At 44.8% G+C, this 23,360-nt stretch overlaps 1 protein-coding gene across 4 annotated transcripts in view; it reads right to left on the bottom strand.

Moving 5' to 3' along the window:
* GGACT (gamma-glutamylamine cyclotransferase) overlaps window positions 1–22,974 on the bottom strand; it is a 39,727-nt gene extending 16,753 nt beyond the window's left edge. For 3 of the 4 annotated variants that reach the window (XM_059721103.1, XM_006262588.4, XM_019486913.2), the window contains exon 1: window positions 22,611–22,866. In XM_059721103.1, the coding sequence (XP_059577086.1) occupies window positions 22,611–22,658 (48 nt within the window). In that variant the 5' untranslated portion in view covers window positions 22,659–22,866. The other variant, XM_019486914.2, reaches the window with a different exon arrangement.
* Between the last annotated feature and the right edge of the window lie 386 nt (window positions 22,975–23,360).

The raw sequence follows: 23,360 nt of genomic DNA, 5'->3' as shown, positions 1-23,360 counted from the left end.
GCACACTGCTGGCTCATATTCAGCTCATGGCCCACTGTAACCCCCAGGTCCTTCTCTGCAGATCTGCTGCCCAGCCAGTCAGCCTTCAGCCTGTACTGGTGCATGGGACTGTTCTGCCCTAAGTGCAGGACTTTGCACTTGTCCTTGATGAACCTCATGAGATTCCTTCTAATCCAACCCTACAATTTGTCTAGGTCACTCTGAATCCTAGCCCTACCCTCCAGTGTATCTACTACTCCCCCCAGCTTGGTGTCATCTACACACTCTGCCACAACTTTTTTGGATCAGTGTACCCCCAGCAGCCAGACACAGAGCAGTGTACCCCTGGTGGGGGAAGTGGGAAAGGATGGGTGGTGCGCAACTATATGTGGAGCGGCGGCAGCCGCCATGTGTGATCTTCCCCCGCCCCCTGCATCTGGGTGGGCAGGCGGCACTCCATCCCCATCCACCCGCATGCACCCCTTAGGGCCTTTTCAAGTACCCCTGGAAATATGTGTACCTCCAGTTGACAACCCCTGCTCTATGCCATCTTACAGGTTGTTGATGAAGACATTGAATAAAACCAGCCCCTGGACTGACCCCTGGGGCACTCCACTTGATACCGGCTGCCAAACTAGACATTGAGCCATTGATTACTACTCTCTGAGCCCAATGCTCCAGCCATTTTTCTATCTACCTTACAGTCCATTCATCCAGCTTGCTTGGGAGAATGTTATGGGAGACTGTATCAAAAGCCTTGCTAAAAATCACATCCACTAGTCTCCCCATATCCACAGAGCCAGTCATTTAATCTTGGAAAGCAACGGGTTGGTCAAGCATGACTTGTTCGTGGTGAATCCATGCGGGCTGTTCCTAATCACCTTTTTCTTCCCTGAGTGCTTAGAAATCGATTTCTTCAGGATCTGCTCCATGATTTCCAGGGACTGAGGTGAGGCTGACTGATCTGTGGTTCCCTGGATCCTCCTTTTTCCCTTCCTTAAGTATGGGTACTATGTTTATCCTTTTTCCAGTCATCTGGGAGCTCTCCTGATTGCCATGAGTTTTCAAAGATGATGGCCAATGGCTCTGCAATCACATCAGTCAACTCCCTGAGCACCCTCAGGTGCATCCCATCCGGCCCCATGGACTTGTACACGTCCAGCTTTTTTAAATAGTCCCCGACCTGTTCCTTCACCACTGAGGGCTGCTACCTCCTCCCCAAACTGTGCTGCTTGGTTCAGTAGTCTGGGAGCTGACCTTGCCTGTGAAGACTGAGGCAAAAAAGGCATGGAGTATACTTCAGCCTTTTCTGCATCCTCTGTCACAACGCTGCCTTCCCCATTTAGTAAGGGACCCACACTTTCCCTGATCCTCCTCTTGCTACCGACATGACTGTGTACAACTTATAGAACTACTGACATACTTGTAGAAGTGGGCAGATATGGTGGGCAAGGGGGAGGGAAATTGGCAACTGAGCTAACCCCTTCCCAACATTCATCTGGTGCTGGGGAGTGCAGTCCTGAGATACAACAAAACACAACTAGGGCTCTCAGAGATCTACTCAAGGGATCTACCCCCAGACAAACTTGCTGCCTCTCCCAAATTAAATCCCTGATCTCCCCAAATCATAATGACAGTTCTATTATGGATATAGATACAGAAATATTTTTCTGGAAATTCTATATATACACAAAATAGTAATTCTATAGATTCTATAGAGAAGTTGTTTTTTTTTTTTTTAAACATCAACCTTCCTGAAGCACTTTCTCTAAAGCAAACTGGCAACCCTGTGGAAATAACGAAGAAAGGCAGACCTGGTAACCCTCTATTTCATTAACTAAAAGGTTGAAGCAAGTAAACACATGTACTTTTTATATTATTTTAATGGGTACAAGAGGTCTTTCCTGGCTTCCACTACTCATTTTAAAGCCCAAATTGAAGTTTGGCAGGCAATTACAACATAAAATGGTACAATCAGTCTGAGTTTCCAGAAAACACAAAAGACCATTTTTTTTTTTACAAATAGCTTTTGAAAGGGAGCACACGGCCTTAACTTCTAAAAGAAATTTCATAAAGATATTTACTCTATTTAAATATAGACAGAATTGTTAAGACATTACAGAAAAGCAAGTCCACGCTTGTTTAACGGGCTCCAGTTGATATTTTTCTTCGTTTTAAAATAAAATATTATGCAAGAAAATCAAAAACTACTGTTAAAATCATTGTTGAGGTACCTTTCAACTAACTGTTTATAACAATTAAAAGTTCAAACTGACATTGAAATGTATTTCTGCACTGCTCCCCTTCCTCTCCCCCCATTTTATATACACCTTGATTTGTTATTGTAGATTTATTCTTGGATACTACCACTGTCAGCATTTTACTACTATCATATATTAGGTTTGAAGCGTGAGGAAAGAGAAAAAAGGGAGGACAGTGCATCCACAGTTATAAAAACTTTTGCAAATAGATTTTTTTAAAGAAGTCAAATGCACAAAGATTTTAAGAACAAAAGGTCATTTAACGTAACATCACTGAAAAAGTTCCTTCCAGGGCAAAAATAAACACAGCTTCTTAATATTTGGAGGGGTTCCCAATACTCATGCAAAGCAGTTAATCAATCTCAAATCTTATTCAGTGTTGGGCAATTTCTTGTTGATAGAAGACCAGAATCAGAACCCATGGAAGAACTACAAGCATGCAACACCAACCTGATGGATGGTAAAAATGGAGAAAAGCTAAAGGATTCATGCTGTCATGGACAGCAGAAAGATTCAGGAGGCTGAGCTCAGATAGAATTGATCCTGAATCTAAATTAATGAAGTTTTTGTCTCTCAACTGCCCAAGTTAAACAGATATTAACAAAAACAAATAAGTTTTAAAGAGTCTGCATAACACTGTTTGCTAACTCGGGTTTTACCTCCACCATGCATTTAAACATGCTTGCTCTTCAGTCATCTACCGACTTCCAGAAAAACAGAGTAGATAAGACCTAATATAAACAAACACAGAAGTAGTCAGTGTATGCATGTGTATTTTGTTCTGTTTTTGTTTTGTAACTAAAGCTTTCAGGCACAAACTTGTTATTTTCCTTTCTGGATTGCTTTTTAAAACAGTTTTGATACTGGCTGGCCAGAAATGAAAGGGATGAGGCCCACTTCAGATGACCCTCAAAACAAAAATCTGTCTGCTATTGGTAGAGTTGGAGAGAACTGTACAGCCTGAGTGGAAGAAAATCAAAGGGTAAAATCCTGGCCCCAGTGAAGTCACTAGGAGTTTTCCAATTGACCACAATGGGGTTAGGCTATCACTCAAGAGATCTGCCTGGATTGAGGAAGAGGCAGAAGAATGGCAGGATACTGGTGCTGTTACACAGCCTGTCCTCACTGAACAGGAGATGAGATAATAATGTGGTACCCCACAAGAAAAAGCTCCACAAACAGATGTACAATTTCTCATTATTACTCTATTGCTATTCTCAAGGGAGAAGAAGAGAGCCACTCAATTCCAGTTTTTCTTTCTTCCAGGGTTCGCAAGACAGTTCACAAGAAATACACAGTTTATCAAAAGGCAACTATAGATCTAAAATAATCAACATGGATACTTCACCTCTTTATCCAACACCAGGAGTAGGTCATCAACTAATCAAACAAGCACAATATCTATACTACACAAAGGTCTATTGTTTATTTGCATCAATCTAGATAGTCACTTTTCTTTACAAAGCTGTTATTCTTTTATCCTAGTGCTTCATTTCTTGCAAGTTGTTCATTGACCTTTACTGCACATTTTCTGACTCATCATCCCCATTCCACCCTCCTTCCCCAATCCTCTTAACATTATCCTCCCATATACAATTTTATCAAAGTCCCAGTTTTTCTTATATGCCCCAAAGCATAATAAATATGCTGTATAGAAAATGTGTGAATAGGTACTTCTGTCACCATGATGTGATTATGATGGTTGAACCATTTCAAAATGCATGGTTTTGATTTTAACTTATTGGAATGCATTATTGAAAAGTATAAAAAATACAAATGAAAATGTGTTTTTACACCAAATATAAATTTTACTCCACTAATAGCAACCCAGTAAGCCTGACTGCATTGGGGTGGGACAGGAATCTGCAGCTCAGAGGAAATCTGCACTGATAAAGAATTTTTCCAATCTGTTTATGTGGTAACATTTTTTCAAGACTCACAGATCATTTGGGCCTTAATCCTATAAGACACAGATACATGTGTGCATTTCCTCACATATGTTGCCTATGAAAGCTTAAAGCATTTCTGAACAAGTTGGTATGTAAGGTGCCACCCACCCTGCATTGTCCTGACTCACATATGTAGGACCACTGAAATCAATGGAACTGCTCAGGGTAGGGAAGCTGTGCAAGCAGGATTAGGGCCACAGTATCTAGCACATGGAGTAATGTGGGTTAACAAAGGTTTCCTGGAAAGTCAGTTAAGTGAATGATTATGTTGTAGCAGCTCAGACAATATGCTACACAAATTGCATCAGCAGCAGCTCTACCCACAACCCAGAAATAATTAGAAGCTGGAATCCACAAACAGCTGCCCAAGTAAATACTAAACTCTGCACATGCTGCTCATACTGCTGTGCTTTTACAGATAACACAGGAACAAAATTACTGGGAACTTTACTCCTAATAAGAGATAAAATAATTCAGCTTAAGAATGTCTGCTTTGGAGTCGCTGAAAATGTTTATGAATATTTATTTGCATTCTGCAGGGTCATGCTAATATATTGATCTGAATACATCTATTGAGAAGCATCTATATCGAAACTAAATTCCAACTAATAATATGTTTTTTTTCAGAGAAGTAGCAAAGGAAAGGGACAATCAGAACAACTAAAAATAAACAGGTTTATTTCTAATCTGCATGTGATTAACCACAGAATAAAAATTTATTACCTGAGATTAAACCCATGATTATGGACCAGCCAGAGATGATATCTAAAAATCAGCTGCGTATGGCAGACTTTTGTTTTAGGCTGAAAATTTGTGCAGTAGCTACATATTAAAAAATAAACTACAGGAATAGTAAAATTAGTATTACAAAAGTGGAATAATCATTTAGTGGCCAGATTAACTTTATTTCCTTAATTCACAATTTATCATCAGTATTTTGTGGTGATAACGCCTACTCTGATGGCAGTTAAGTTATAGATCTAATTGGATTTCCATGCCAAACAATACTGAAGCTCTGAACACTATGCATAAACCACACAGATTACATCCTGAAAGATATGCAATTAAATCATTGTTTTAAAAAGAAATTTAGTTTAGAGAGATAATAGATTCTGTTTCATAGCAATAATTGGAAAAAGAGCTGCTAGGCACAAATACGTTTAAAACATAATAAGTTAAGGGTTCTTGATATAATAACTGAAAATATTGTAATTTATTAGTTAAAGATACATGCAGTTAAAGATCAACTACCAGTTAGCAACAAAGACATAGATTAGATGAGCCAATGGATTAGATTTTGTTACCTAAACTTCCTTATGATCCTGTAGAATAAATCAGATGGCAAATATATATATAAGAAGAGGGGGGAGGGATAAATAAGAGTCCCATACTAAGAAAGTTACTATACGGTACCTTAGCTGTTCTGGAAAACAATGGAGCACTTTTTTTGTTGAGTAGACAGCGTAAAGCTTTGCACACTACTGGGGTTTATAGAAATAATCATACAGCTAAGAACTCTATCACTTAAATGTTATTTTCTTCTGGGCTCAAAGTCTTTCAAGTTTCACTCCTATAAAAACACTGCTTCCAAATAGACAAAGTTCACAAAGATACAGAGTTGTGATACTTTCCACATGTGAAATAAGCTTCAGAAAGCTTTAAGAACATCATGTCAGAGACTGGCCTAATATTCTGAAAAGTTCTATTAAGCTCTGTCACAGCAAGTACTGTAACCTTGGAGCAGGTAACCGATTTGATGTGTGAAACTTGTATGTGTATGATAAATCTCCTGCTGTGATTTATTCCCTATGTTATCTTTGGACAAGCCAAAATTAAACCTGGGTGATATGCCATAAGTTGTGTTGAACCATTCTTACTCATTCAAGTAACTTCAGCCTCATTTACACTTTTCTATTGTCCAGGATTACTGTACAACCCTATCTATATTTAAATTTAGCTTTCTTTCTCTTCCTCCCTTAAACTGTGAATATATTCCAGACAATCTACCCACACCACACAGAAAACAGGAGATAAAGCAACACTGAGGAAGCAATTCTGAGCAAGAGTAGCTTTAAAAAACATTGTTTAAGTACATGTTTACACAGTCCATATATCTGCTGTACTCTGCCCCCTTAAAGTGAACCTACTGTGCAATATCAAAGCATAGATCAGCGGGGGGTGAACCTTTTATGTAGGCATCCTACAAATTAACCTCACAACCTCCCTGGGCGCATTCAAATGAGTGTGGCCATCCGGTATGTGGCGCTGCAAACCAGTCTACAGCATCACATACCACACATTCAAACATTTCCCATGCCGCTACTTCGCAGTGCAGGGTGTGTGGGGTGTGAGGTTTGACCCGGGGTGATCCCAGGTCAAAAAAACCCACATGGAAAAAAAGAGGGCAGTGCACGTGGCTGCAGCGTATACTGCCCCAAACTGGATCTGGCTGCTGGCCAGGCTCCAAGTTGCAGGGGCGCCTCCGCTGCAGCTCCCCAGCCCCCAGGTAAGGCTGCTGGGACCAACTGAGTTGCTGGCCCCAGCCTCCCGTAGCTCACCTGGGGTAACATGCCACGCGCCAAAGGATGCATGACACCGGTGTTCCCCACAGACAAGTAGCAATGGTACAAGGTGTGCCATGCCACTGTTTTTTGTGCCCAGGGAACCAAACATCTGTGTTCATTTGGACAAGGCCCCTGAGTGCAACTCCAATCCCTTTCCCTTACCCAATCTGCTGTTCAGCTTTCTGTTGCCTGCCCTGTGTCCCTTGATCAAGCAGCTGCTCTTCTTTCTGCTTCCAGCCCTATGCTCCCAACCTAATATAATGCTTTGCTTTCTGCTTCCTGCCCTATGTGCCACTGTGTTGTCTGTGCCCTCCCCAATAAGCCATTTGTGGCACCTGTGCCACAGGCTGGCCACCCCTGGCATAGGCTTTCAGATTCCTAAACTAATTACTTTATGTTGCCTTGTCTGCTTCTTTTCAAAAGGACACCAGCAACATAAGTCAATAACAGTCAATAACACTTCTAATTTCTAACTTTCTTTTTCTCCTGATTCTATTTCGTCTGAGAGGCTCAACAGTTCTCACCCATGCCAAGAATCGTAGCTTCAATGTAATAACTTCAAATTGCCTTTCTTTCTGATCTTCTGTAGCAGTGGTCATTGCCTCCTCAGGTTTGACTTTGCTTTACCTTGTATAATACTCCTTTTTTCTTCTACCATTTCCTAGAAAACTTAAACCCCTCACCTTTTTTGAGCTAGTTCATCTCAACCTCTCATCTGAGAACCTCTATCTTTGTTCCAAACTGTTGCAGCTTACAATTCTGTCCTTCCTTTACCTCCCACTTAATTCTTCCCCACTCACAAATTTCATACACAAATTGGCAATCTTAACTCAAGTCCTACTGCCAGCATAAATCTGAGCTCACTGATGGAAAGATCCAGTCATAGAATCGTAGGAAATTAGGGTTGAGAGGGACCGCAGGAGGTCATCTAGTCCAACCCCCTGCGCAAAGCAGGACCATCTCCAACTAAATCATTCCAGTCAGGGCTTTGTTGAGCTGAGCTTTAAAAATCCCCAAGGATGGAGACTCCACCACCTCTCTAGGTAACCCATTCCAGTTCTCTACTACCCTCCTCATGAAGAAGTTTTTCCTAATAGCCAACCTAAACTTTCCTTTCTGCAACTTGAAACCACTGCTCCTTGTTCTGTCATCTGCCACCACTGAGAACAGTCTAGCTCCATCCTCTTTGGAACCACCATTCAGGTAGTTAAAGGCTGCTATCAAATCCCCCCAAATCTTCTCTTCTGCAAACTAAATAAGCCCAGTTCCCTCAGCTTGTCCTCATAAGTTGTCTGCCCCAGCCTCCTAACCATTTTCAATGAGTCAAACCATATCTCATCAATTTTTGTTAGGACACTTAATTTATTCATTTGCTCTTTTCTCCAGCTTCCTCAGAGCTCTTCCTACAGTCTTCCACTGATCAATATAAAGAGCTTTTTGTTTTTCAGTTTGAAGACTTGAAGTTGGCTCATTACAGAGTAACTTCATCCACTCTGGCTGCTCTGATGGGGAAGATCCAGCTAGAACAGGGTGCTGGGTTATTTACCTCAACCTCTAATTTTGAGCAGATGGCTCCATGCTCCCTACAGCACAGGGAAAGGAAACACAATCCTGATGTCAGAAGGATTTAGGCTTCTGGCTGTGTGAAAGCGAGAAGACCAGGAGAAGCATCATGGGAGCAGAGGGAAGATTGCATATAAGGTGTTCTAAAAACAGGGTAACACCCACATGTAACTCACAAGATAAAACCAGAGATTTCAAATAAGAATCAATATGTCAAAAAAAAACTGGACCTGTTGTGATCTTTCTGAGTTCTTTAGAAAAATAATAGAGAAAGTCTTCTGTTTCATAGTCAATAAAAAGGTGCCTTGGGTATGAAAAAGGTTCTGAACCAAAGCTCTAAGGACCTGAATTAGAAACAACCAGATTAATTACTTTTCTAGCAATATTTAAAGTAACTGAGCCTACAGAATTTTTTTTCCAATTATTTCTGGCAGGCTTGGTGAAGTAATCCTTTCAAACATCATCAAAATCTGTGTTAATGGGATGCCCATGGGCTGGAGTCTGCTTAAAGCTGTTCTATCTCCCTCCAAGTACGGACAGTAGAGAAAACTACTAGACATTTGAGAAAACTGAAGTGCCACACTACTCAAAGAGGCAACTTGTAGTGGAGCTGGCTACAATATACACCACTGTTCCTGCCTCAAATACTGATGCTTTGTACATCACTTGACCTACCTGTACACACACTCTCTTCACTGTTTTTCCTCTTCACTAAAATAGCCACCAATTTTATTTTGTCTGTTAATAAGAACAGTTCATTATGGAATTGCCCTTCATAGCATCAACCACTCTATCTTTGATGGATCTTTTCTGTGTCACTCAAAGCTACTACTGTCACCCTTTTTCCAAGATAAAAAAACACCAGACCCTTATTCCTCACTTGCTACTTACATTCTCACCTTCAATTTCATTTTTCTCAGCAATGTTTTGGAGAAAATTGACTCTTATTCCTCTCTATTTTCTGTCTAGCTTTCAACACTTTCACTGTATTTAGGCAGCTCTTCTTCAGACTGGCAATAATCTAACCTCTTACCTTTGATTCTCACATAAATTCGCACATTTTGGAGCCTGAGCTGAGAAATAGGTACACTTCCTGAAATCTGAAGCAAAGACAATTCATTTGCTTTAGATACATGAGCACTGCAAGTAAAAATTTGCATCTAAAGTACAGGAATGTAAATATAATTTTAAAAAATTAGCCATTTTACCTCCTCCAATTATATCAGTGAAATGGTTAACCGATAGCTTATACTTTCTTTAGAGACCTGCAGCAGGAATGTCCCAGGCCTCAGCCCCTTATAGTCTTCACCATGCACCCAGCACTATGTAGATCCTAGCCCGCTGACAGAGACCCATGGATAGGCATGGCAGACGTGGTTGAACGACTAGGGGGCACTGCCCAGTCATGTCTTCCTCTCATTCCCACTGGCTGGGGCTACAGACCTCTCCTGTGTCCAAATCCCATTGCTATGGGGGGGGGGGGGGGGGTGAGAGAGAGAGAGAGATGCTGCCCCCCCCCCCCCCACAGGGGTCAGACAGGGCCTTCCTGCCACAGCAGCAAGACTCATGGGCCCATGGTGGGTCTGCCCACCCCCACCCCCAGCGGTGGGGCAATGAGCAGGGCGATGGGCAGGGTAATGTGTGGGGCGATGGGCTCCCCACGCCTCCCACTGTGCTTGTGCCGCTGCAGCTCAGACATGGAATGCTCTTCTTGGCTGCTGGGTCAGGCCCCAGCTCACCCTGGGAGGAAGCAGGGGTCCAGTCCCAGTGAGGCAGCCTCTGCTTGGTGCGATGCCTACTTCCCCTTTCTGCTTGTGGCACTGGGGTCATGTTAGGCCTGGTCAAACTGAGGCGGAGTTGAGCACATGGCTGGCTGAGCCCAAGGAGGCACCAGGGTAGCTGGAGCAGGTGGTGTCACGTCTGAGGGGGTCACTGCCGGCCTTTCGTGCAGTGAGCACAGCCCCAGGGCATTCCCGAGAGGCTACTGTTGCAGCCATAATGCTCCCCCCAGGAATGCCTTGGGTTCGTGCTCATTGCACAAGGGACCAGTGGCAACCCCTCAGACCTGGTACCACCTGCTCCAGCTGTCACCTCTTCTGACCAAGTCGGCCATGTAGTCAACCCTGGCTCAGGGCTAGGCCAGGCCCCGTGCAACTGCAGTGCCATGGGCGGGAGGGGGAAGGATGCAGTGCACCCAGAAAAGGCTGCCCCACTGGGACCGGACCCCCCATCACTCAGGGTAAGGTGGAGTAGGACTGGCCCAGCAATGTGGAGGAGGCTTCCATGTCCAGGCCGCAGCAGCCGAGGTGTGGCACGAAGTTTAGGGAGCTTGCTGCCTTGCCTGGACCCTGGTGCTGCAGGGGGGCCAGGCAAACTCACCATGGGGCTGGGAGCCTTGCTGCTGTGGCAGGAAGGCCCCACGTGACCCCTGTGGGGAACACGGCACTTCCCTCCCACCCTTCCTTCCTCACTTCCCATGGCAACAGGCTCTAGGCATAGGAGAGATCCCCAGCCCTAGCCCCAGTCCCAGGGGGCTCCACAACTGGGCAATCTCCCCTAATGGTTCAGCTGTGTTAACCACCTCCCACCCAGGGCTCCTCACCAGTGGCCTGGGCTCACGTAGTGCCAGGAGCACAGTGAAGATATAAGGGGCTAAGGCCGTTTCTGCCGGAGGTCACTAAACAGTAAACGGTGAGCAGCAAACAGTAGAAATATAATCATTATGTAACCATTTAGCCATTTACATCCCTACTAGGTTATGACCAAAAAGTACCGTGTCAGAGACTCAAACAAATGGGACTGTTTATAAGATTGCTTAATATGCAATTCAATAGAAAGAAAGCTCATGTCCATTAAAAAATAGCAACATCCTAAAGAATGCAGAAATGTAGTTGTGCTCAGAAGGGTCTCTACTTGTGGTACCTCATTTAGACAAAAGTGTGTGGTCAGTGGATGCAAGTTGCTCATTTAAAGCTTGATCTTCTGAAGTGCTAAGCTCCCACAATTCTACCTTAATGCTGCCTAATGCATAAGTTGGCTCAAGTACCACCTATAGTTGAGCCTCCATAAAAGTCACTGTTAAGCCTGACATTCTCAAATCCTATTACCCCCCCCCATTTAGCTTTGAATCTAAATTTTAGAATTCAGGGATTTCTTCTTTAAAAAAACAGAAAAAGAAAAGAAAAAAGACCTTAAATGGCCACAGTAAGGAAAGAAAATCAGCATGGAGGCTACATAGGCATATCTTAACCCATGAGCATAAGTTGTACATGACCTTTTGGGAAAAAAAGGGAAAGCATGAAACCAAGAAAAAGAGTGGATAAATAACAAGAAATGAGCGTTAAAATCAAGTTAAAAAGGTATCCTCAAGAAAATAAAAGTCTAAGCCAAATAATGCAAATGGAAAGAAGAATAAACTATGGCAGTAAACTATAAGATGAAAGAATGCCATAGTGGAATTTAAGTGAAAAACAATAAATTCTTTAAAATGTACAGCCTATGACAGTATATACCAACATTTCTCAGAAAGGATTATCAACATTCAAAAGACATGCTGAAGGTTGAGCTATACACACATGAACAACTAACTTAGGTACACAGTAAAAAACATACACCTAGGATATGCATAATTCCTTAACAATGCAGAAAAATTCACACTGAACTAAATTAGCTTTAAGTCCTTATTCACTGTTTCATATCACAGTAAGGTCAACACTGAAGTCTACAGTCCTCAAACATTCTTTTAATCCACAATTTGTAGGCTTGAGTGCCTAAACATGGGCACTTAATACACAATCTGATTTGCAAAGGGTCTCAAGACTAACTGCATATGCTGGTTCCTAAAAAGGTATCAAAATAGGCACTGAGGAAGTATCCAAAATTAAAAATCTTGGCCTCTGTTTTCAGTAATTTTAAAATGATAGACACAGAATAATAGAAAGTTAAAGTTGAAAGGGACTGCAGGAGGTCATATAGTCCAAACCCTGCTCAAAGCAGGACCATCCCCAAATAGATCATCCCAGCCAAGGGAACTGTCTAGCCAGTTCTTAAAAACCTCCAAGGATGAAGATTCAACTTGAGACCACTGCTCCTTGTTCTGTCATCTGCCACCACAGAGAACAGTGTAGCTCCATCCTCTTTGGAACCACCCTTCAGGTAGTTGAGGACTGCTGTTAAATCCCCCCTCATTTTTCTCTGCTGCTGACTACATAAGCTTTGTGAACTCTCCAATTTGTTCACATCCTTTCTGTAGTTGGGAGCCCAAAACTAGACATAATACTCCAGATGTGGCCTCAGCAGTGCTGAATAGAAGGGAATAATCACTTCCTTTGATCTGCTGGTGACACTCCTACCAATGCAGCCCAGTATGACATTAGCTTTCTTGGCAACAAGGGCACACTGTTGGCTCTTATTCAGCGTATTGTCCACTGGAAGCTCAGGTCCTTTCTGCAGAGCTGCTGCCCAGCCAGTCAGCCCCCAGTCTGTACTGGTGCATAGGCCTGTTCTGTCCCAAGTGCAGGATTTTGCATTTGTCCTTACTGAACCTCATGAGGTTTCTTTTGGCCCAATCCTCTAATTTGTCTAGGTCTCTCTGAATCCCAGCCCTACCCTCTAGCATATTTACTACAGCCCTCAGCTTGGTGTCATCTACAGACCTGCTCAGGATGCACTCTATGCCATCTTCCAGGTCACTGATGAAGATATTAAACAAAAATGGCCCTACGGTCAACCCGTGGGGCATTCCACTTGATACCAGCTGCCAAGCAGGTATCTGAGCCCGATGATCTGGCCAGTTTTCTATTCACCTTACAGTCTGTTCGTCCAACTGATACTTCCTTATCTTGCCTGCAAGAATGTTGTGACAGACCATATAAAAAGTCTTCTTATAGTCAAGGTATACCAGATCCAATAGTCTCCCAGCATCCACAGAGCAAGTCATCTCATCATAGAAGGCAATCAGGTTGGTCAAGCATGACCTGTTCTTGGTGAATCCATGCTGACTGTTCCTAATCACCTTCTCCTCCTAGTGATTAGAAATAGATTCCTTGAGGACCAGCTCCATGATTACAGGGACTGAGGTGAGGCTGACCAGTCTGTAGTTCCCTGGATCCTCATTTTTCCCTTTCTTAAATAGGGGCACTATATTTGCCCTCTTCCAATTGTCCAAGACCTCTCCCGGTTGCCACGAGGTTTCAAAGATGATGGCTAACGGCTCTGCAATCACACTGGCCATGTGTGTATATCTGCAATCACATTTGCCAATGCCCTCAGCACCCTCGGGTGCATCCCATCCAGGCCCATGGACTTGTACACATTTAGCTTTTCTAAACAGTCTCTAACCTATACTTTTGCTACTGTTGGCTGCTCACCTCTTCCCCAAATTGTTCTGTCAGGTGCAACAGTCTGGGAGCTGACCTTGCCTGTGAAGACTGAGGCGAAAAAGGCATCGAGTACTTTGATGACATCATCATTTGGACTGAATACCTGCAATCTCCGATTGAGTTCCATCAGAAATTCAACAATCATCATCCTTCCATCAGACTCTCTCTTGAATATCCCAGCACCAACATCTCCTTTTTAGATATGATGATCACTATCCAGCATTGGCGACACGTAGAGGGTGGATGGGGGTGCATGTGCACCCCTTGACCAGCTGCATTTGCTGCTTAGGCGACGAGTGGGGGTGGGCAGGCAGGAGTGCTGGTGCCATCCCTGCAAGTGCTGGCTGGGGAGTGGGAGCACTGTGGCACTCCCAGATGCGGCCACAGCCACTTCCAGAAGTGGCCGCAGGGATTGGTCGCCTTGCGATTAGTCACAGGGGTCACCTCCCACCCCCCACTCCAGTCAGTGGGATTGGCCGTGAGCAGATACCGCCCCCCCCCCCCCGGTTGCTGACTGGTCACATCCCCCTCCCCCCACCAACTAAGGTGGCACCAGTCACCCATGCTATCCAGAATGGTAAAATACAGACCACGACATACAAGAAACCTACGGACCAAGATACGTATCTGCACAGAATCAGCAATCACTTTAAACACACCAAGAAGGCTGTAATATACAGCTAAGCCTTCAGGTATCACTGAATTTGCACTGAGGAGAACACCCATGATTGTCACCTCACAAATATCATAAAGACTTTCACTCAACAAGGACACTCCTCCAGAGAGATAGATCACACTTTTGAAAGAGCCACCCAGATACCACGTGAGGAATTGCTGCAGTACAGAAGGAAAACCCCCATGAATTGCACACCACTGGTTATAACATATCACCCCTCCCTGGAAACTATAAGGAAAATCCTCAAACAATTGCAATCCATACTAGAAAAAGCCCCAGTTCTTAAAGAGATCTTCCCAGAGCCACCCATCCTAGCCTCCAAACAAGCACTGAACCTCACCAACCTCATCACCAGAAGCAAACTTTTTACAGCCCAAAACACACCGAATGGATCCAGACCATGCTATGCCAATATCAAACCTGCCAGCATATCTCCACCACCCTCACAATTGCTACATCCCACAAAAGAACCATCAGCATTCCTGGAGCTTACAGCTACATCTCCAGAAACATTGCATCTCTCATCCAGCGCACCAAATGCCCAGTAGAATATATGTAGGAGAGACCAAAAAGCAACTGCATGCCAGAATGAATGCAAACTGGAAATCTATCAAAGACAAGGATACCCAATTACCTGTGGGGGCACATTTCTCACAAGAAAACCACTCTCTCAGTTCTAATCCTCAAAGGGAATTTACAAAAGAGCTTGCGCAGATGAGCCTGTGAACTTCACTTCATCAACCTACTGGATACAAAATTCATGGACTCAATATAGACATTGGATTTATGACACATTATAACCTAACATCTGACTTCCCAGGTACCTCTCCATTATTTACCAGCGACATTCATCCCCCACCCCCACCCTGTCTCTCACCCACTGACTCATCAATTCACTGACTGCCTTTCTTGCATGCATACCAGCCCCTGGCTTCTTTACTATTCATTCCATCCAGGAAGAGCATATGCCAACTGCAGATGCTTCCTCAGCCTGATGAAGGGTATTTGTACCTGAAAGCTGGCAAAGATTTTTTCCAGCTATCTGAATTGGCCTAATAAAAGTAGGGGTGCACCAATAGATATTTTTGGGGATGATACTGGTAGCCGATTTTTAACGAGACATATTGGCCGACACCAATCTGATTTCCAATACACTGCCCAACAGCTTGAAGAGCAGTGTCTGGCTGGTAAGTCTGTTGTGGTGGAAGGAGAGATGGGGATGGGGGGGGGCGCAGATCGAGGCCCCCGTGGTGAGGGAGGGAGTGGGTCTGGGGCAGGCTCTACCCAGCTGGGGAAAGGCACAATACGGAGCTGCTGCTCGTCTGGGGGGGTGTAGGGAGGCGGGGCGGCTCCCGCCACTGCGCGCACCCTGGGAGGTCATGGTGGGGCGTGTGCCTCTGGATTTGCATGGGGAGAGGGCAGGCTGCCGCTGCAGCGGTGCTGGGTTTCTCCTGGCAGGGGGGCTGGACCAGGCTGTGGTTGGGGCAGGTGGCAGCTGCACTGGAGGGGGACTATATGGGGAGGCTGCAACCCACCACAAATTCACCATAGCCCCCCAACGCCCACTCCCAGCACTGCCACTGCCCGCCCACAACACAGCCCAGCCCCCCTGCCGGGAAGAGCCCGGAACAACCCTGGCCCCAGCCCATAGTGGCAGCCTGCTCTGCCCCACCCTGCACAGATCCAGGGGCACATGCCCCCCATGCCCTCCCAGGGTGCATGCAGCAGCAGGAGCTGCTCCCCAGACAAGCTGTGGCTCCATCCTGTGCCCTGCCCCACCCCGGCTGGGCAGCACCTGCCTGAGCCCCAGCCCCACTCCCTCCCTCATTGCAGGGGCCTCAATCTGCCTCCCTCACACCTCTTCCCTCCCCCCTCCCCTTCCACCACAACAGACATACCAGCTGGATGTAGCTCTCCAAGCTGCTGTGCTGCGGCTGTGCACATGCACAGGGCATTTATCAGCCACATTAGGCAAAAAAAAAAAACAACAAAACAAAAAAAACAACAAAACAAAACAAAAAAAACCCGCCGATTTCCGATACAATCAATGTCCTTTATATTGGTGCCGATCCAATATCAGACAGATGTATCAGTGCACCTCTAAATAAAACATCAGATTTGTCCAAAGAACCTTGTCAGCCTCTTCTGCATCATTTCTTACTAGGTTACCTCCCCCACAATGTCCCTGATCCTCCTCTTGTTACTGACAAGATCACTCGTGTCATGCTGATGTTACAGGCATTAGGCTCAAGCCCCATGTCACAGGAAGAGCAGCAGGGACGTCCAAGGCTGAGCCACCCCCTCCCAGCTGTCCAGAGCAGACCCAGGACAGGCAGCCCTGGCTGTGCTCCCAGAGGGAGGGCTGCCTCTAGCCTGACAGGCATGGACCTCTATCCTCCTTGAGAGCAGGTGACGGCAGGCAGGCATCCTCCAGCTGTGACAGAAAGCACAGGTGTTACCAGAGACCGGAGCAGCTCTGTGGAGTACTGATTCCAGTACTGGGCACCGCACTTCAAAAGGGATGTGGCCAGCCTGGAGAGGGTTCAGAGGAGGGCCATCCACTTGGTGAGAGGGCAGCAGGACAGGCCCTATGAGGAGAGACTGAAGGACCTGAACCTGTTCAGCCTCAGCAAGAGGAGGCTGAAGGGGGACCTGGTGGCTGCCTACAAGCTCATCAGGGGGGATCAACAGCAAATAGGTAGAGGCATTTTCTCCCCAGCACCACCTGGGGTGACAAGGAACAATGGTCATAAGCTGATGGAGAATATAGGTTGGAGATCAGAAGGCAATATTTTAGTTAGGGTGGCCAAAATCTGGAACCAACTTCCCAGGGAAGGGGTCCTCACCCCTACCTTAGGCAAATTCAAGAGGAGGTTGGATGATCACCTGTCTGGGGTCTTGTGAACCCAGCATTCATTCCTGCCTGTGGCAGGGGGTCAGGCTGGATGATCTGTTCAGGTCCCTCCTGAACCTAGCTATTATGAAACTATGACATACTTGTAGAAACCCCTCTTGTTACCCTTCATGTCCCTTGCTAGCTGTGACTCTAATTATACTTTGGCCTTCTTGATTTCATCCCTGCACGCTGAAGCAATACTCTTATACAGGCAATCCTCAACTTATGTTTCCAGTTATAACGTTTCACACTTACAACGTTTATAAATTGACAGCCTGTTTCAACTTTATGACGTCATTTTCAACTTTACAACACTTAATCCGATGCAATGCCATGCCAGCAAACACGTTCACCGTGTCGCTCATCTCCCTGGAGAACTTCTGTCCAAACTTGCTTGGACACTTTCTTTAAGAAAGCAGACAACTCCAGAAAAACTTACGGCTAAGACTCCTGAGAAGACTCCAGCCAAGAACCCTTCAAAAAATCCAGCAGTCACCTCAAAGAAGTACTTCCTAATCAATATGATTGCTATTTACAATATAAATACATTAATGTAGCTATATTACTCAACTATAATTGACTGAATACAAAATTCTGGGGTATTTTTGGTGAAAATAGGGTATCAGGCCTTGGTTCAGGAATCAATCCCTCATTTATAACATTGTTTCTTATGAGAAAATTGGTTCCGAGTTACAATGTTTGAACTTAAGAAACAGTTTTCAGGAACCAATTGTGTCATAAGTCTGAGGACTGCCTGTACTCCTCCCTAGTTGTTTGTCCAAGTTCCCACTTCTTATAAACTTCCTCTTTGTGATTTAGCTTTGATCCGCGGGCAACACTCCTACCAATGCAGCCTAGTACACCGTTAGCCTTCTTGGCAACAAGGGCACACTTTTGGCTCATATTCAGCATATTGTCCACTGGAACCCCAGGTCCTTTCTGCACAGCTGCTGCCCAGCCAGTCAGCCGCCAGTCTGTACTGGTGTTCCCTGCTAAGACAAGCTGGTCTTCTGCCATACTCTCTAGTCTTCCTGCACATTGGGATGGCTTGCTCCTGCACTCTGAGTAAGCACATGGGAGTAACTTGCTTTTCCCGAAGGCTTGAAGGAGGCTGGATACTCAAGAGCTGATGCTAGCTCATGAGGTGACATTAAAGCATGGAGCCTGTCACCTTCCCTTCATCTCACTGGTTCAAATCCAAAACGATCAGAACAATAAAGTAATTACTGCATGACAGCAGTGTTATAATGTGAACTGGTAATTTCAGCTTCATTCAGTAGAGATGCTAGAATGAAGTAAATTTTTAATCCTAGATACAGTTGTCCATATAGACACACTGGCAGAGCAATGTTGGAACAGTTTTGATTGCTCATGTGTACCAGGATGTAGATTTGATGGGACTGCAGCTGGTTTGTGGAGCCACATGTAGAGTAATCCCATAAGATCAAAAAGCAGCTTTGGAGAAATGTGACCAAAAGTGGGTGGTATACTAAAACTGCAATTTTCACCCAGGGTGCTGTGGTACCCCAGAGTCCCACGAGATCCTTTCAAGAATGCCATGGGCTGCCACTCAATATTAGCACTATTGAGTATGCAACTATCTACATATGATTCACAAGATAAACCTAGACATTTCAAATGGGAATCCATAGCGTCAAGAGTATTTGGACCAATTGTGCGCTTTCTGAGTTCTTTGCAATGGCAGAGTTACTCTATTATTTTGCCATAGTCAAGAAATAAGTGAAAGTTAAGAGCTAACATTTTCTCTGGGATGCTTTGAGTCTAAAAAGGTTGAGAATCACTGCATCAGAATCATCCCAAAGCCAGTGAGTAATGCAGTATGTTAACACTATGTTAACACTATGTTAACACAAAGACATTACCACTTGGAATTTTTAGTATTTGACACACAAAAGTACCTATTGTAGGGACCTACGTAAATCATGGCAAGACAAAAGGATTTTTGTAGGCCACTCGTGGCACACAAAGCCAATCTGTGGTCTTTTTGAAGTGAGCCCTCCCCCCACACTTGCCACTGACAGCCTGAGAGGCTCTGGGGGCCCTGCCTTTCACTGCTGATGGGCCAAAAGGCAAATACTGCAGCATTTAAATACCAAAATCCATTGAAATATCAAATACATTACTGCATTATAAAAAAATCTAAGTATTAAATTTAAATCTAAATTGAAATATATTATGAATATAAATGTATACACCATATGAATTTCAACTAATATCATCATAATTTATTATTAGCATTCTACAAAAAGTAGAGTACTACTACATAATGTTGACCTTGATAGAAACAATTCATGTTGGTTGTTAAACACTAGTGTCCAGCATCCACTGACAGTTCCAGCTGGTTGGAATGGCAAGGCACCATTTTGCCAAGTTGTAGAGATGTGGAAACTGATCAGAAACAGACTCTTAAAACAGTCACAGTCAAAGGCATGTGGCACTCTTTGACAAAGTTCATGTAAGCAGTATGTTCCTTGTCACAGTCTTCCTGCCATCCAGGGACTGATTTCAGTAGCTGAAGGTCAAAACTCAGAAAAGGCATCTGATTTGGGTAAAAAATGCAAACAGCACTAAAAAAAGGGAGGCAGCCAGTTATTTAAACTGTGGTGGTAGCTACTGTTCATCCTTGTAATTCTGGATTCGACTTTGCAGCTATTGCCTAGACCAGTTCTCATCCCCACTGGTTTTCACAATGACAGTTTGAAATTTGTAGTGATGCCTCATCTGACCCAACTTATCAAACCCATCAGCTTGTTGTGTGCTTAGTACATTAAAGCCTGCCAACTTTCAAATCTTGTTAAAAGCTCCTTGTTAGAATGGATCACATTTTCAGTCACAAACTTAACTTGATCTTCAACATTTTGTAAACTATGGCTAGTTTAAACATACACTGTACTGGGTGTTATTTCAAGCTCCTCACACACAAATTGCTGGTAGTATTCATATTCTTTGAGTAGTAACAAACTGCATTAGACCATGAATTCCACCCTGTAAGCACTGGCTCTGGTGGAAGTGACACAGTCACATACAGATCCCCACTTTGATTGGCGATAGACTCCTTGTAACAAGCTTATGGCCTGGGCAATGCTTAAATGCTTTTTAAAAAAAGGAAACCAGGCTATTCACATAAGGAAAACGTGTGCACCAGATATTACATGACATGAACAGATGACATGAATGGTGTTGGACATCATTCCATGGAGCACATCACAGAAAGTACACAGTATATGTGCAAAGCTATCAGACAGAAATGCTGAGATATTATTAAAATCTAAGCCATAGTTTACAAAAGCTTTCACTACAGCTCGTGCCATGGCAGAAAAATTGACAGATGCAAGGTGAACAGGCTCTGTTTGAAAAACAGGCAGGTCGCTGTCTGTCCAGCTCCCAGGTACAAATAAAATGTGCAGAATATAGTTACCTTGGGCATCTGTTGCTTTGTCTGCTACATTTGAGAGCGATTCATATTCTACCAGTGCATATTTTGTAGACTGAACATGCAAACGCAATTACTCCTGGTAGATAATCTTGGTGAAGGTGGTTCACACATGGGAAACTGCTAGCATTTGACATGTTTGTTCAAGTAGTCCCTTAGTTTAGGGTTATAATTTTCTCCAGAAGAATGTTGGCAGCTGTGAATGTCTCCACTAGCACAAATGTAGCCTCTCTTCTTGTCAAACTATTTTCAGGGGCTCTTTTAAAGATTGAGGACATAGTTGCTTGTTTCTTGCTCTGACCTTCAGCCTCTGCAGCAGCTTTTCCCTTTATATGCAATTCAGATTCTAAATGCCAATCAATGCTATTTATCCTAAACACACCCACATTGCACCATGAACAAAACAATGTACCCCCACCTGCATGCAAAGTTCCTACAGGAAACTGCTTTACATGATCCTGAGCTGAAATGTATTTAACTTTTTTGAATTTTTTTTCACTCATGATTTTCAAACTGCAGCATTAAAAGATGACACTGAAACCCATCTGCTTTGAAGACCGACACCTTCACTTAGTCTATGTCAATAGCTCAGCCTTTCAGTAGCCATCTCTGAAACAATGTGCTCTATGGCTAAAGGGATTACCCTGCTTTTTGAATACCAGTAAGTTTTTTGGGGATGACAGAGGGGTGTTCCCACACAAAATCTCAGGAATTGCTATTTTTCGCGGTGAATATGGAAGCTGCTAGTTTTTGCAGTTACTGTGAACATTGAGAAACCATGTTTTAAATAAGTCCCTATTTGTAAATGTCTGGGTTTAATCTTGTGAATCAAATGTAGGTGTTTGCACACCTGACAATGCTGTGCAGCATCCTTAAAAGGATCTTATGGCACCCTATGTGAGAACCACTACTATACGCTTATAAGCTTGTTTTTACAGCAAGTGCACACTGTTGACATATAACCAGTTTGCAGTAGACTATAACCCCCAGGTCCTTTTTCACAGCATTAAAGCTTAACACCGTTCCACTAGTTTTGGTGAAGCCACCAAAGAATTAGCAAGCCTATAAAAACAGCTATTATAGCTGTCAAAAACAAATATGCAGTACATGAACAGTCTAGCAATGGTGAGAGTCTTCAAGTACAATGAAAATTTTCATCAACAGAAAGAGGCCTTGACAAGCGCTGAATAAAGTCCTTGGCCCCGCTACATGTCCCCCCCGGCCAAGTCAAAGTTGGACAGCGCTTCTCTAAAGTAAAATCAATCAGTGCCTGTGATGTTAAGAAGGCATTTTGGTCATCTAGCCACCTGGATGATGAATTATCCAGCCACCTGAGAGTTTTTGATAGGTCCTGTTAAGGACAAATGCATCAGTCTAGCTATTCCAGTGTAAATTGAACAAGAGATGAGACAAACTCCCATGCATCAGGACAACAGATTCCTATTTTTGAAGGAGAGATTAAGGACAAGGCAGTCCAAACCCATAAGAGCAATCTCCAACAACTCCCAAAAGCAGAAAATAGCTGGAATGCAGGCAGACACGCTGAAGAGCAAGGGAACTGCACACTCCCACCTCAGGCGTCTCTTGGTTTCTGAGGGATTCTGACCAGCCTCAAGTGTGGGGCACTTCTACACCTGAGGTAATATTTGACACACAGATGAGGTGAGGTAAAGCTTTTTGTAAGAGCTAAAAACAGTTGGCAGGGCTTAGAAATAAATGAGAGGTATTCCCAGGAAGGGGGAACAGGCAGCAAAACAGCAGAGGAGGGAAGAGGTGGAACAAGGAAAGCACAGGAAAAAAAAAAGGAGAGAGGGTCATTAACACTACTGGAGAGAGATTAGCAGGAGCGGAGAAGATGACAGGGCACCAAGCCTCCCCCAGCACTACCTGAAGAGAAACCAGTGCCGCTGCCTCTCCCAGACACTTGGTTTTCATACGTGGAGACGAAACCACGCGCGCCGCGTATTCAAATTTACGGCTGCCAGCCCCTCATTGGTTGACACGTGGCACGTGACGTCGCAACCGGCGTGACGCTACACCACGTGACCTGTTCCAGACTAATCGCCGGCGCACAAACGCGCTTCTCTTGCAGCTCTCACACCAGGAAGAGCCATTAATAGCGGCCCCGACCCCACCCTGTCGGCTCTCACCAGCCAGCCTGGGCGCTTCGGAAGCCTCGCCCGCCACGGCTGCTAGCTGCCTCCTCCCACCGGCTACTTCCGGGGGCGGGGCTGTGCCGATTCTGGGCACCGCCCCTTTGGCCCCCGAGAGCGCGGGGCGGGGCCGCGGAGCCGCCGCGAGTTGATGACGTTCAGCCGCGCGCTCCCAGGGAGCGGGGCTAGTGGGCTGGGCGGGGTCCCCTCTGGAACTCCCGCGTGTCCCGGGAACCGGTGAGACTGCGCATGCGCGCGGGGCTGGGATCAGCCACTTCCCGGAGTAAAGACGGGGCGGGGCCGCTGTCGGCAGTGACTTAGCGAGTTCCATTCAGGAAGCGGGGCACCGGGGGGGGGGGGGGGGGCTGCCGTGGGGCTACCCCGCGCTTCCGGGATTAGGGGGCCCAGGCCCGGGGCAAGGCGCGGTGCCCTCAGGCTCGCCCCCATCCACAGTCTTCTTCCTTCTCTTAATTCGCACGAAGCG

This window comes from Alligator mississippiensis, chromosome 1 (assembly GCF_030867095.1).
Source record: "Alligator mississippiensis isolate rAllMis1 chromosome 1, rAllMis1, whole genome shotgun sequence".
In the NCBI taxonomy this organism is placed as follows: domain Eukaryota; kingdom Metazoa; phylum Chordata; order Crocodylia; family Alligatoridae; genus Alligator; species Alligator mississippiensis.
The sequence above is the reverse complement of the archived record's forward strand: the minus strand, read 5'-3'. Positions and strand labels throughout refer to the sequence as shown.